Source organism: Geotrypetes seraphini, chromosome 14 (genome assembly GCF_902459505.1).
Source record: "Geotrypetes seraphini chromosome 14, aGeoSer1.1, whole genome shotgun sequence".
Taxonomy (NCBI): domain Eukaryota; kingdom Metazoa; phylum Chordata; class Amphibia; order Gymnophiona; family Dermophiidae; genus Geotrypetes; species Geotrypetes seraphini.
In genome coordinates this window covers 32338103-32353223 of record NC_047097.1, presented here as the reverse complement: position 1 = coordinate 32353223, position 15121 = coordinate 32338103, and the positions used below count along the sequence as shown (strand labels likewise).

At 41.4% G+C, this 15121-nt stretch overlaps 1 protein-coding gene across 4 annotated transcripts in view; it reads left to right on the top strand.

Moving 5' to 3' along the window:
• The window catches only part of MAN2A2 (mannosidase alpha class 2A member 2), a 115056-nt gene that overhangs the window by 29176 nt on the left and 70759 nt on the right, over positions 1-15121 (top strand). For 3 of the 4 annotated variants that reach the window (XM_033920503.1, XM_033920505.1, XM_033920502.1), the window contains one exon: positions 7581-7767. In XM_033920503.1, the coding sequence (XP_033776394.1) occupies positions 7581-7767 (187 nt within the window). The remainder of the gene's footprint in view (positions 1-7580; positions 7768-15121) is intronic. The other variant, XM_033920504.1, reaches the window with a different exon arrangement.

Genomic DNA, 15121 nt, shown 5'->3' with positions numbered 1-15121 from the left:
TATCTTTTCTTGGTTTTGAGGAGTGTAATTTGTTCGTCTGGATTAGCTAGTGAATTGTGGGGACACTTTGAAGGTTTTTGTTCTAGTCAGCATCCAACAGTGTCTCTGTGTCCAATCCAGACAACTATTTTGTCTTCTCCATTTCCGTGGGGTGGTGTTGTGTTTATAGCTCAAAGTTTTTAGTTGGTTCCTTATTGGCTATTCGTCAGATTGATTGTAGATGGAACTGCACAGCCCACTTGTACTACTGCCAAAAGTCAATGTGTTCTCAGTCTCCACCTGCTAGCAGAGGAGCGTTGACTCGTCCATCTAAAAGATTAACAGGTAAGAACCTAATTTCTCCTTGCTAGCACTTGTGCCAGCCATGGAGATGGTATAAGTTGTTTACTTCTGCAAATAATTGTAGTCAATATATATCGGTCTATGTGCTTATAAGTTCTCAGATATCTGTACTGATCAATCAAAGTTTTTTAAAATCAGTTTAAGCAGGGATATGGTATCTTTCATCGAGCTTAGAGTTAAGTTAAAGATTTAAAGTGCTAAATGCTTTGTGCAAAAAACTAATCATAAAGTGCTCAATATATAGTGCAACCATAGAGCTAGAAGCCCAACACTTTCTTGTTTTTCGTTGCCGGTGCTTCTGCTTATGGCCTGTGGCTCGGGACCCGTTTCGCCTTCTTAATGGCTTCTTCAGGGGTCTAAATTAAAGTGAACAGCTTGGCTTCGGTTATAAAGACTTAAATATATTGACGACAATTATTTGCAGAAGTCCTGTTGGTCTGCTTGTTTTATAACGTAGAGGAGGGGGCGTGGCTTGGCGCGCGCGATACATGGACGTGTGATCGTGTCGCTCCGTTCCCCAGGCAGCAATTTATAAAATAATATACCTGATATCGAAGAAATTTCAAGTTTTTCTTATGCCAGGAGATATATGAGTATGACGAGCACAAGTCAGGGAAAGATCGATTCAGCTTTCGCAAAAGCTGGCACGGCAAAGCGCCTCAAACAGGATATGGTTGCCGCAGCTAAAGCCCCGCTTCCGGATGAAGAGGAAAGTGGGAGGAAAGAAATAATGGCGGAACTGAAAAAAATCTCAAAACAAATTCAAAAAAACGCGGAAAGCATAAGTGAAGTAAAAGAAGAGGTTTTAAATATAAACAGGCAATTGGAGGCAGTGAATCAGAAAATGACCGTTTTAGAATCCAGAGTGGAGCAGGTAGAAGTGGCTGCAGCACAAACAAAGGAAGATAATAAACTGATCAGAGAACTGCAGAAGAAACTGGTGGACTATGAAAATCGTGGAAGGAGGAAGAATATAAAAATTATTGGTTTGGGAGAAAATTTGGAAGGGGAAAATCCGATACAATGTCTGGAAAATTTACTTCCAAAACTGCTTCAGTTAAATACAAGGTTCCCATTAGAAATCGAATGTGCCCACAGGATTCCTTTCAAACGGTCAGCTGGGAATTCAAAGCCTAGACCTCTGATCTTTAAGCTGTTAAGGTTCAGCCAAGCAATGCAAATATTAAGTTTGGCAAAAGCAGACAGAAATTTAAACTATAAGGGATCTAAGATCATATTTCTGCCAGACTTTGAAAAAGTCACTGTAGCTGTGAGACAGCAATTTCTGCAATTAAGAGCTCAGCTGAAGGAAAAAGGTTACAAGTACGGGTTATACTATCCGGCAAGAATGAGAATTTCTTTGGGGAACAAATCACTTTATTTTGATGACCCAGAAAAGTTGAAAAACTTCCTTACAAATCCAGAACCTATGTCTATGTGAAGCTGGTCAAGAATGAAAAAAGAAGAAAGAAGTAAGAAGAAGTGAAGCAGATGGACTGTATTAAAAATTCATTTTAGAACCTGCTAATATATGTTAGTTAAGTGGAATTGTAGGATATATTGGTAAAGGGGGATATAATAAAATATTTTAATAAGTAATAGAAATGATAGAAATGGATCATTAATTTACTAAGAACAAATAATGTGGGATAAGTATTAAAATATTAAATATGGGGATAACATTGAGTTATGAAATTTAATTGAATGATATTAAAGGTAAATGAATTTTTTTGGAGGGTTATTTAAGGTCAATATATTAATGAATTTATAGGTCTGATATAATAAAATATTTTAATAAGTAATAGATATGAAATAAATGAACAGATATACTTGAAGGGAAATAGAGATATATGAAATTAAATGAATTTGATATGAAATTAGAGATTTAAGTAAAAGTATGTTTTTTAAAGATTGTAGGGTATGGATGGGGATTATCAATTTACTAATAATAAATATGGTGGGATAATTATTAAAAGATTAAATGTAGGGATAAATTGAATTATGAAATTTAATTGAATGCTATTATAGATAAATGAATTTCTTTGGATGATTATTTTAAGGTCAAGATATTAATTGATATATAGATATGATAATATTTGAATTGAATAGATTTTTAATATTATATGAATTGAAATATTTTTAAAGGTTGTCTGGGGGGAGTGTGGGGTTGCATTTCCTATGTGCGTTACAAGTTTATCCATTTGGAGGGAGGGTTTGGGAGGGATAGGGTTGGGGGGAGCATTAATAATTTAGTGATGAATTTGGGGAAGAAAGATGAAGGGAAAGTGAATATGTGGAGGGAAGGAGGGGAGGGGTGGGGGATTAAGGGATTATTGAATATTTGTTTCAGAGTACATTTGGGAAAGAAGAGAAATGAGAATTTAAAGGATTTAATATTGGAAGTTATGAATGCATGGGTGCCTGATCATTTGATAATAATTATAAAATATGATGATATTATAATGAAGATATGTGTTAATGATGATTAAGTTTTTTTCCTTGAATGTAAATGGCCTCAATCATGTGATTAAGAAAAGAAAAATGTTAGATTTCCTTAAGAAACAGAACTCGGACATATATTTCATACAAGAGACACACCTATCGATTAATGAATCTAGGAAGCTGGAAGGGGGGTGGATTTCCAAGTGTTTTTTTGCGCCAGCGAATGGGAAGAAGGCAGGTGTGGCAATATTAATAAGCAAGAAATGTTCAGCAAACTTTCAAATGGTGGCTGCAGATCCCTTGGGAAGGTGGGTACATATCAAAATGAGCATGGGAAATAATACCCTTGATTTGTTTAATTTGTATGCTCCAAATACTAATCAAATGGAGTTTTTCAAAAATATACAAAAATTACTATTGCCACTGGCTGCTTCTAATCTAGTGGTGGCTGGAGATTTCAATGCTGTAATGGATCCGATAATGGATAAAAGTCCAAGTAAAATTTTAAAATCATTAGGTTTAGATAATTTGGTTCAATCTTGTGATTTAACAGATATATGGCGTATTTTTCATTTTAATGATCGGGAATTTTCCTTCTGTTCTCAAGTGCATAATTTGTTTTCAAGAATTGATTATATATTTGTTTCAAATAAAATAGCTCAGAAAGTGAATAAAGCCATCATAGATCCGATAATTTTATCTGATCATGGTGGTGTTTGGATTGAATTACAATTGGATGAGCAAGTGGATGCAAAGCCGATTTGGAGGTTTGATAATGCTTTGATTGCAGATCTAAAATTTACTGGTGAGTTTAAATCAAAAATGAATAAGTTTTTTCAAATTAATGATTCTGGAGATGTTAATATTGAGATGGTATGGGTTGCTTTTAAAGCAACCATGAGAGGATATATTATTTCATATTCAGCATATGTCAGAAAACAAACGAAGAGACAATTCTATGATTTGGAAAAAGAAATTAAAATTTTAGAAAAAAAAATTAGTGGATAGGTGGGAGCAGAAGACATTGCAAATTTTGTTAAAAGCTAAAGCCAAATACAATGAGTTATCTTCAAAGCTTGTTAGAGAGGATTTGTTTTATCAGCAAGCTCAGTATTATGGACATTCAAATAAGGCTGGAAAATTATTAGCAAATTATCTTAAGGCAAAAAAAAGGAGGACAAAAATTGTTATAATAAAGGGGATTCATACACTAAAAATGAGCATATTTTAAAACAGTTTCTTGCTTTCTATAAGGATCTATATTCTTCAGAAAATTATAGAAATAAAGAACAAGATGGTTTAAATTTTTTAAATTTACTTGTTGGTCCAAAAATTCCTGAACATATAAAAGGAAGTTTAGAAGAACCTTTATCTCTAAAAGAGTTAGAAGAAGCATTGAAATCTCTTAGAGTTGGATCCGCTCCAGGTGGTGATGGGTTTACAGTGGAATTTTATAAATCATTTCAAATTACTCTTTTACCATATCTGTTAAATTTGTATAAGTATCAACTGACTAATGGTTGTATTACAGGTACTATGGCAGATTCGGTGGTTATTGTTTTGCCAGAACCAAACAGAGATCCTACTTTGGTATCAAACTATAGGCCTATTTCATTAATAAATGTAGATGGGAAAATTCTTGCTAAAATAATGGTGTTAAGATTGGCAAAAGCTCTCCCATACATTATAGATACTCATCAAACAGGATTTGTTGCAAGGAGACATTCTTCACATAACACTAGATTGGCGTTTCATACTTTAAATTTAACAAAAACAGTAAAAGATCCGACGTTTATGGTCTCTCTAGATGCAGAAAAGGCCTTTGACAGGGTAGAATGGAATTTTATGTATTAGGCATTGGATTGGTTTGGGGTGGGATCTGGGTTCATTCAAATGATTCAAACGCTGTATAGCTCCCCTGGTGCAAGATTTATTAATAATAGTTTATCAGATAGATTTGACTTGCGGAGGGGGGTTAGGCAGGGTTGTCCTTTATCTCCGTTGCTTTTTGATGTTGTTCTGGAACCCTTGTTAATTGCTATTAATCAAGCAGAGGGGATACAGGGTATTCCCTATTCAAACTGGGAATATAAACTTTCTGCTTATGCAGATGATATTTTACTTTATTTGAGGAATCCAGAGACCACCATACCATGCCTACTTGAAGTGATAGAGAGATTTGGAAAATTTTCAGGATATAAGATTAATTGGAGTAAGTCTGAAGTTTTACCGCTTAATGTTCACTGTGTCAAAGGATTATTTGATTCATTTGATTTTGTATGGAAAGATGAGGGCCTAAAGTATTTAGGTATACTAATTAAAAATAATGTTGATGATACAGTAAAGGAAAATGAAAAACTTTTACTTAAAAAAGTTACAGAGATGTGTGAAAAATGGAATCCATTGCATTTATCATGGTGGGGGAGAGTTCAAACTATTAAAATGATGATATTACCTGTAGTTTGCTATCAAATGAGTATGATACCAGTTTTTTTTCAGGGGTCATTCTATAAAAAGTTAAATGGTATTCTTACGAAATTTGTTTGGTTGGGTAAAAGACCAAGAATTGCTTTAGTATCTTTACAAAGATCAATTATGGAGGGAGGGGTAAATTTTCCAAATTTTTATAGGTATCATCAAGCCTATATTCTACGTCAGGGTATGTATTGGATCCTCCCGGAGCTCATGGAGAATGTCCCAGATTGGTTATACTTGGAATGGCGACTCCTGTTTCCTTTTCATTTGGTTCATTTGCTTAGTATAAAAATACCTAGAAGATATAGAGAAGATAAAATATTTGTTGACACATGGAAAACATTAAGGTATGTTAGTAACCTGTCACTTATTCCAATTGCTAAATCTTTACACCAATCCATTTGGTAAACTCCAAGATCAAAATTGACGGAGCTCAAATCGTTTGGAAGCAATGGATTATTGGGGGTATTCGTACCTTGAATGATGTTATTTTAAATGGATCGCTGCTTAGTTTTTCACAATTGCAACACAAATTTGGTCTAAATAAAAATCAAAATTTTAAATGGTTGCAATTGAAGCAGGCTATTCAGGAGGGGTTCCCTGAATGGAAGACTCTTAATAATCAATATAGTTTAGAATTCCTTTGCTTTCAGGCGGATTTCTTGGGTCACCAAGCCACACAGTGGTATAAATTATTAAGCGAATATTTGAATAAAAAAAAAGAAAACTGGGTTGAGGGATATTTGGAGCATTGAGATAAAACACCAAATTTTGGCATCTCAATGGCCATGAATTTGGTCTTGGAGAATAAAATCAACAATGTCAGCATCTATGAGACAAACATGGTTGTTTTTGTTGCATAGAGTGTTTTGGACCCCAGTTCGTTTACAGAAAGTAGATAATTCTAGGTCTAATAGATGTTGGCATTGTAAGCAGGAAGCAGGGACTTTAGATCATTTAATTTTTTTCTGTCCTTGTATAAATGTATTCTGGAAGTCAAATTCATTTGTTGTTAGAAAATCATGTCGCCCTGTCCTATGATACAATTTTATTTGGCACTTCAATGAGATATAAAAGTCAAATTTCAGGATCCAATAATAAATTATTGTTAATATTAACAGGAGTTGCCATTCAGCACATAACTAGGAATTGGAAAGACTATACAAGTCTGAATTTTACGTTTTGGTGGAATACAGTGTGTTATATATATAGAATGGAAAAAGCTATTGCATTACAGAATGGGAATTACAAGAATTTTAAAAAGATTTGGGGGCCATTAATGGAATATTCAAATGATTTGGCACCTTTACAAGATTGACTGAATATATAATGAAAGAGTTAGAATATGATAAGATTGAAATATAGAAATGGGGGGGATGGGGTGGGATATTTTACAACTTGATAAGATATATGGGTAAGAATGTACAAGTGATTGTGTATAATATATTGTATAAAATTGTAAACTTGTTGATTGATGGAAAAATGAATAAATAAGTTTAAAAAAAAACAACAACACATAGAGGACCGTGTCCATTGTGGTGTGTTCAGTAAGTTCTTTACTGCCAAGGGTTCATGCATGTCTTACAGAATTCTGTAAGTTACTTGAGTAAATGTGAGTCCCACCCTTGCTTCGCTCATGTGTTTGCCTCACTTGCAAATATGTAAGTTAAGTGCTATTCTGTAACTTCATACTTAGGTGCAATTTTGGCAGTTTCACACATACAGCGGTCCGGGGGCAGTCAGCACTTATGTGGTTAAGTGCTGATAGTCAGCATTTAAGCATCATTCTAAACATTTCTACAGATTATGCTTTTGGGCTGCAAAAACCTGAGGGCCAGTACAGTGTTTGTGTTGATAAAGTGGACAAGCAGATGTATGGCTGCATAGGAAGAGGAATGACCAGTAGGAAAAAGGAGGCAATGATGCCCAAGTTTCTTTAAAATGTGTTATTCCGCCTATTCAGACTTCTAGGTGGAGTACAGTAAATAAAAAAATGGATATTACACAAAATGCAGGTTCAAATTTAGTCAAACAGACGTACTGGAACAAAAGTAATGGGGCAAGAACTACATTTGAAATAGGAGAGAAAGGAAGGGGATCCGGATTAATAAAATGAGAATATTGCGTCCAGTTCTGGAGATCTAAACCGGATGAAGTCAGTCCAGCGGAAGGTGACCAAAAAGAAGTCTTCTCGTTCCCTGATCGGACTTTCAGTGTGGAAAGTATGGTCAGTGCTTTGTAATGCGGGGGCTGGGTTAGGGTTGGACTTGAGTTTTCTAAGAATGAAACATCTACACCTCTGGCTTCTGTCCCTTTCTCAGATCCAGACTCCAGCACCGATATCTTCTGCCACATGATGCCCTTCTACAGTTACGATGTGCCCCATACCTGTGGTCCTGACCCCAAAATCTGCTGTCAGTTTGATTTCAGACGCCTGCCTGGAGGAAGAATCAACTGTCCATGGAAGGTGCCACCCAAGGCAATCACAGATGCCAACATAGCTGAAAGGTCAGTGTATACCAGTTTTCAAAGACATGCACAGTTAGAAATAGGGGGGCAATTTACCCTGCCTAAAACAGCTGATTAAATGGTTTGTGCACTTTTATTCGCTGATATTCAGTGTAGAGAAAGACCCGGGGACAGAATTTGTCCTTGTCCTTGCAGTTAACCGTGGGAAACCGTCCCTGTGTCATTCTTTAAGCCTTGCATTGAAGAACGCTGGTGTAGATGAGATAGACACTAAAGAATGATACGGGATGGTTTCCCGCAGAGACAGGGACAAATTGTGTCCCCGTGGCATTCTCTAAATGGCACTTAGCATTACCACTTTCTGATTCATGATTCAGATCGATTCACTGATTTAGTTTGGCTGAAACAATTTGATTTAAAGAAAAATCAGAGTCGTCGGTTCTGGCTCCATGGGGGGGAGAGGGGCAGTCCTCCCTGGGTGCAGAGACCATAAGAAGGTGCTCCCGGGGTCAGCATCAGCTTCCAAATTTCTTCCCCTTCATTGCAGCAGTGGCAGCAGCAGCCTTCACCTGGCATCCGGCCTTCCTCTCTGCTGATATTAAACACTTAACCGCATAAGTTTAGCTGCCAAATCGGACCGCATAAAAGATTAGTCCTATCTGAACATCGCATATAGCATAAGAGAGAGCCAGCTAGCTGACTTTCCTGCATCCAACCCAACCCCTGGGTTCCCTCCTCTTAATACATCTAAAGGGGCTGGAGGAGTTTCCGTACAGTGAGAGATTGGAGAAACTGGACCTCTTCTCCCTTGAAAAGAGAAGTCAGAGGGGACATGATCGAAACATTCAAGATAATGAAGGGAATAGACTTAGTAGATAAAGACAGGTTGTTCACCCTCTCCAAGGTAGGGAGAACGAGAGGGCACTCTTTATCCCAGGACAAGCAGGCAACATATTCTCAACAGCGGGTGACGTCACCGACAGAGCCCCGCAGCGGACAGCCTCAAAAGCAGACTTGCTTGAAGATCTTTGTAAGAGCTTCTGAGTGCTGCACTGCGCATGCGAGTGCCTTCCCGCCCGAGTTAGGGCACGCATCTTCTGTGAAGTACCTCAGTTCAACGTTTTCCGCGGAGCCGAGAAGTCATCTGTACTTCAGCTCTGCATCTTTCGTTGCCTTCTCTCACTGCGGCTTTTTTATTTTTATTAAGTCGCTGTGCTCGCGTTCCTCTCCAGTTTTCTTTTGTAAAACAAAAAAATTTAAACTTTTATTTTTGTATTTCTTCCGGCCAGCAGCCTTTTGGCCTAGGCCTGGCCGCTTGCCTCGTTCGATACGTTGGCCTTTATTTTTTCTATGTCCTGGCCTCTAACCAGCGCAACAAGACCCTTTCAATCACCGATCCTCATAGTCGGTGTATTGTCTGCTTAGGTCCTGAACATTGTCCCGACGCTTCTTCGTGCTGTGCTACCCTTCAACCTCGGGCACTTTGTTGGCGCCGTGCCAAGCTCCTCCAACTTTTTGGCACGATGGACCAGCCGACTGACAAGACCTCGACCTCAGCTTCGGGGACGGCCTCGACCTCTAAGTCCTCGACTTCGACTCCAGCCTCTGCCTCCACCAAGTCCTCCACCAAGGACTCCTTTGGCCTCGAAGGCCTCGGCAGCACCTCCTCTGAAGATCTCAGCGGGTAAGTCTCCTGTCTCTCCTTCAGGTACCATTCCTAAGAAGCCTCCAGAGTCTCAGGCATCCCAGGCCATGCCTACGGTCCTGCCAGCCTCTTCGAGACCTCCAGCTAAGCGTGCCTCCAAACATTGGGAATACTCAACCTTGAGGTCGCCCTCCTTGGAGCGCACTGCTGCACCTTCGAGACCTGATCCCTTTATCTCGGTGCCCATGTTAGAGGACATGTTAAAAGCATTCTGACCACACAGATTTCCTCGGTCATGGCTCAACTCCTCCCGTCCTCAATCCAGCTTCCTCTGAGCCAGCCTGAGCAGCAGTCTGAGACCCTGGTGGAATCACCTCGAGGCAAGCCTCAGAAGTCTCGTCGGTTCTCATCCAGTGACTCTTCACCTACTCGGACACAGTCTCCTCCACCTCGACCGAAGCATCGCTCAAGGCATGTTGCTTCCAAGCTTCCTCACGGGACATCTCCACTACAGAAGCCTTCGCCTTCTTTGGATACTGGGCTCCTGAGACTCCTTCCAAATCTAAACATAAGTCTCGAAAAGCTATTACACCGGCTGCTTCTCCTCGAAGTCTATCGAGGTCGAGGACACATCCATCGAGACCACCTCCGAAGGAGTCTTCTCCTCCTGCCTCGACCCAATCTGTTCCACGAACCCCGGGAACTTCACATCGAGGGTTTTGAAGCGCAAACACTCACTGACTCCTCCTCACGCAGGTAGTGCAGCTTCCTCAATCACTGTGCGCCTGGACTCGGAGCCTCTCTCTCAGTATTCCAGAGAGGCTTCTCCCTCCTACTCTGCAGTGCCTCGGTCTCGCACTCCTTCTCCGGAAGATGTCTCTACTTCGAAGTCTGCCTCTTTTGCCAGGTTCGTTTTCGACATGGGGAAAGCTTTGCAGCTGGATCTCCATTCTGATTCCAAATATACTCCTGAATACTTGGCGGATATGGAGTTGCCTCATCCACCCAAGGAATCTTTGCGCCTTCCTATGACTCCAGTTTTGAAGCAAACTTTCATCAGGAATATGGAAACTCCTTATTCCATTACTGCTATTCCATCCAAGCTGGAATCCAGATATAGCACAGTACCTTGCACAGGCTTTGAAAAATCTCAATTATTCCACCAGTCTTTGATTGTGGAATCCTCTTTAAAGAAATCTCATCCATCAAAAATCTATGCAGCGGTCCCTCCAGGTAGGGAGGGCCATACTATGGACAAGTTTGACCGTAGGTTGTATCAAAATTCCATGATGGCTAACCGCATTCTGAATTATAACTACACTTTCACTACTTATTTCAACTACTTCCTCAAATTGATGCCCAAATTCTACTCGGCTCTTGAGGAGCAGTGTCTTCCGAAATTCAAGCAGATTATCACAACTCTGTCTCAACTTCGCCTCTTCATGCTACAAGCCACATACGATGCCTTTGAGCTCTCTTCCAGGGTCTCTGCCTTTGCAGTAGCCATGCGTCGCCTAGCCTGGCTCTGCATTGTTGATATGGACCCCAATTTGCAGAACCGCCTAGTCAACTTGCCTTGCCAGGGAAATTAACTGTTTGATGAATCCATTGAAGCTGCTACGAAGCGCCTCTCTGAACATGAGCGCTCGTTGTTTCGGCCAAAGCCTAAGATTCCTCCTGCTCGGCCATACAAACAACCACCACATCGTTATCCTCAAAAATCAACGCCAGGCCACCACAACAACAACGGCAGCAGAAAGCTCAACCACCTGCTGCAACTAAACCATCTCAGTCTTTTTGACGTTCCCAGTCTGAGCATGCCAATCTCCTTACATCAGAATTCTCTTCTGCCCATCGGAGGTCGTCTTATCCATTTTTATCCCCAGTGGCAACTGTTCACCTCAGATCTCTGGGTTCTCACCATTCTTCGGGAAGGATACTCTCTACACTTTCTTCAGGTACCTCCAGATCGTCCTCCAAGAGAGTGTCCTTCAAATTCGTCGCAACTTCCCCTTCTTCTTCAGGAAGTTCAGGCTCTTCTGTGCCTTCGAGCTGTTGAAGAAGTCCCTTTACATCAACGGGACAAGGGTTTTTATTCCCGTTATTTTCTAGTTCCCAAGAAGACGGGGGATTTGCGACCCATTCTAGACCTCAGAGCCCTCAACAAATTTCTAGTCAAAGAGAAGTTTCGGATACTTTCTTTACCAACTCTATACTCCCTAATGAATCGGGGAGATTGGCTATGCTCTCTGGATCTCAAAGAGACTTACACTCATATCCCCATTCATCCAGCCTCTCGCAAATATCTAAGGTTCAGGGTGGGGAACCTTCATCTACAGTACAGAGTTCTTCCTTTTGGCCTTGCCTCATCCCCCCAGAGTCTTCACAAAGTGTCTGGTGGTGATGTTGGCTGCCGCCCTCTGTATCCAGGGTCTTCAAGTTTTTCCATACCTGGACGACTGGCTTATCAAAGCCCCCTCTCAACAAGGGGTTATTGCAGCGACCCAACAGACTGTTATGTTCCTCCAAAGTCTGGGGTTCGAAGTCAACTTTCCAAAATCCCAGCTGAACCCATCTCAGTCTCTCCAATTCATGGGGGCCATTCTGGACACGGTACAGCTCAGAGCATTCCTGCCTCAACCTCGTCAGGCCGCCCTCATTCGCCTTTGCCATCAGGTGTCTCATCTCACGTCAGTTTCAGTGAGACAAATGATGATTTTACTAGGTCACATGGCTTCTACAGTTCACGTAACTCCTTTTGCCAAACTTCACCTTCATATACCTCAGTGGACCCTGGCATCCCAGTGGCAACAAGCTACCAACCCGATTTCTCAACAACTTACGGTCACTCCTTTGTTGAAATAATCTCTCCACTGGTGGATGCTCTCTTCCAATATTTCCAGAGGTTTGCTGTTTCACAATCTCCCTCATCAGAAGGTCCTCACAACCGACTCATCAAACTACACATGGGGAGCCCATCTAGACGGTCTCTGCACTCAAGGTTATTGGTCTCCTGCAGACCATCTTTGTCACATCAATCTGTTGGAACTCAGAGCGATTTTCAATGCTCTCAAAGCTTCACGACAAAGTGGTCCTTGTCTGGACGGACAACCAAGTCGCCATGTAATACGTCAACAAACAGGAAGGTATGGGATCTCACTCCCTTTGTCAAGAGGCTCTGAAGCTGTGGGATTGGGCAATCCATCGCAACATCTTTCTCAGAGCTGTATACATTCAAGGTCAGCACAACTGCCTGGCAGACAAATTGAGTCATCTTCTGCAACCTCACGAATGGACACTCAATTCCTCGCCTCTACGTCAGGTGTTTGCTAATGGGGAACCCCTCAGATAGACCCCTTTGCATCTCCCCTCAACAACAAGCTGCCTCAATTTTGCTCCAGGATATATTCTCCTCATCGCCTCGAGGCAGATGTGTTCCTTCTGGAATGGACAGACCGATTTCTATATGCCTTTCCTCCATTCCCGCTGATTCTCAAGACTCTTGTCAAGCTCAAGATGGACCATGCCACCATGATACTGATAGCTCCTCGGTAGCCCAGACAACCATGGTACTCCCTTCTACTTCAACTCAGCATCAGGGAACCTCTGCTTCTACCAGTTTTTCCGTCTCTGTTTACTCAGAGTCAAAGATCCATACTTCATCCCAATCTGCAGTCTCTACACTTAACAGCTTGGTACCTTTCAACCTAACAGACTCTATACAGTTCTCTCCATCTGTACAAGATATTTTGGTAGCTTCCAGAAAGCCGTCCACTCGGCAGTGTTACGGCCAGAAATGGACTAGATTTTCTGCTTGGTGTTCCACTCGACATATGGAGCCAATGTCTACCTCCTTGGCTTCTGTTTTGGATTATTTACTGCACTTATCACATTCGGGACTTCATTCTACATCTATCCGAGTCCATCTCAGTGCAGTTGCTGCTTTTCATCAGCCTCTTGATGGGAAACCTTTGTCTGCACATCCTGTGGTTTTCCACTTTATGAAAGGACTTTTTAATGTTCATCCACCGCTCAAATCACCTCCAGTGGTCTGGGATCTCAATGTTGTCCTGGCTCAATTGATGAAACCTCCATTTGAACCAATTGATAAGGCTCATCTCAAGTACCTTACTTGGAAAGTAGTTTTCCTGATTGCTCTCATGTCTGGTTGCGGATCCATCTTTCACAGTTTTCCACCATGACAAGATTATCCTCCGCACTCATCCTAAATTCTTACCTAAAGTTGTTTCAGAATTTCACATCAATCAATCTATTGTTCTTCCAGTATTTTTTCCAAAGCCTCATTCTCACCCTGGAGAAGTGGCGCTCCATACTTTGGACTGTAAGTGTGCCTTGGCTTTCTACTTGCAACGCACTCAACCTCACAGAGCAGCCCCACAACTTTTCATCTCCTTCGATCCAAATAAGTTGGGGCATCCTGTCTCGAAGCGAACCACATCCAACTGGATGGCTGCTTGCACCTCTTTCTGCTATGTTCAGACTGGTCTCTGCAGGGTCGAGTCATGAGCCACAGAGTTCGAGCAATGGCGACGTCTGCAGCTTTCCTCAGATCAACTCCTATTGAGGAAACCTGCAAGGCTGCCACTTGGTCTTCGGTTCATACATTCATCTTTCATTACTGTCTGGATACTTTTCATGAAGGGATGGCCATTTTGGCCAATCTGTTTTGCAAAATCTTTTTTCTTAACTTGCCAACTCTCCCTCCATCCCATTATGCTTAGTGCTTAGCTTGGAGTTCATTCACTGTTGAGAATATGCTACATGCTTGTCCTGGGATAAAGCACAGTTACTTACCATAACAGTTGTTATCCAGGGACAGCAGGGAGATATTCTCACAACCCACCCTCCTCTCATGGTTGGCTTCTTAGCTAGGTATCTGAACTGAGGTACCTCACAGGAGACGTGCGCCCTAACTCGGGCGGGAAGGCACTCGCGCATGCGCAGTGCAGCACTCGGAAGCTCTTACAAAGATCTTCAAGCAAGTCTGCTTTCGAGGCTGTCTGCTGCGGGGCTCAGTCGGTGACGTCACCCACTGTTGAGAATATCTGCCTGCTGTCCCTGGATAACAACTGTTACGGTAAGTAACTGTGCTTTAAAGTTGAAAGGGGATAGATTCCATACAAACATACCAGAGAGTGGTAGAAAACTGGAACGTTCTTCCGGAGGCTGTTATAGGGGAAACACCCTCCAGGGTTTCAAGACAAAGTTAGACAAGTTCATTTGACCTAAGGGCTGCCGTGTGAACAGACTGCTGGGCATGATGGACCACTGGTCTGACCCAGCAGTGGCAATTGTTATGTTAAGAGGGTTGAAGGCAGAGAGATGGGAAGGGGGACTAAGAAAATGGGTGAAATTTGAGGTGGGGAGGAGGCCAGGGGTAAGATTGGTAGGCAGCAGGGCTGGGGCAAAGGAAGGGTCTTGTTTCCTCTTTTTATGATTTCACCAATATGGTAACCTTATATAGAATTGTCATTAAGCGCATGGTATAGGGCAAGGGTCTCAAAGTCCCTCCTTGAGGGCCACAATCCAGTCGGGTTTTCAGGATTTCCCCAATGAATATGCATAAGATCTATGTGCATGCATTGCTTTCAATGCATATTCATTGGGGAAATCCTGAAAACCCGACTGGATTGTGGCCCTCAAGGAGGGACTTTGAGATCCCTGGTATAGGGCTATAGTAGGAATTGAGTGGAGTCGTTCCAAGGAGCAGCTTGGAGAAATGTTAGC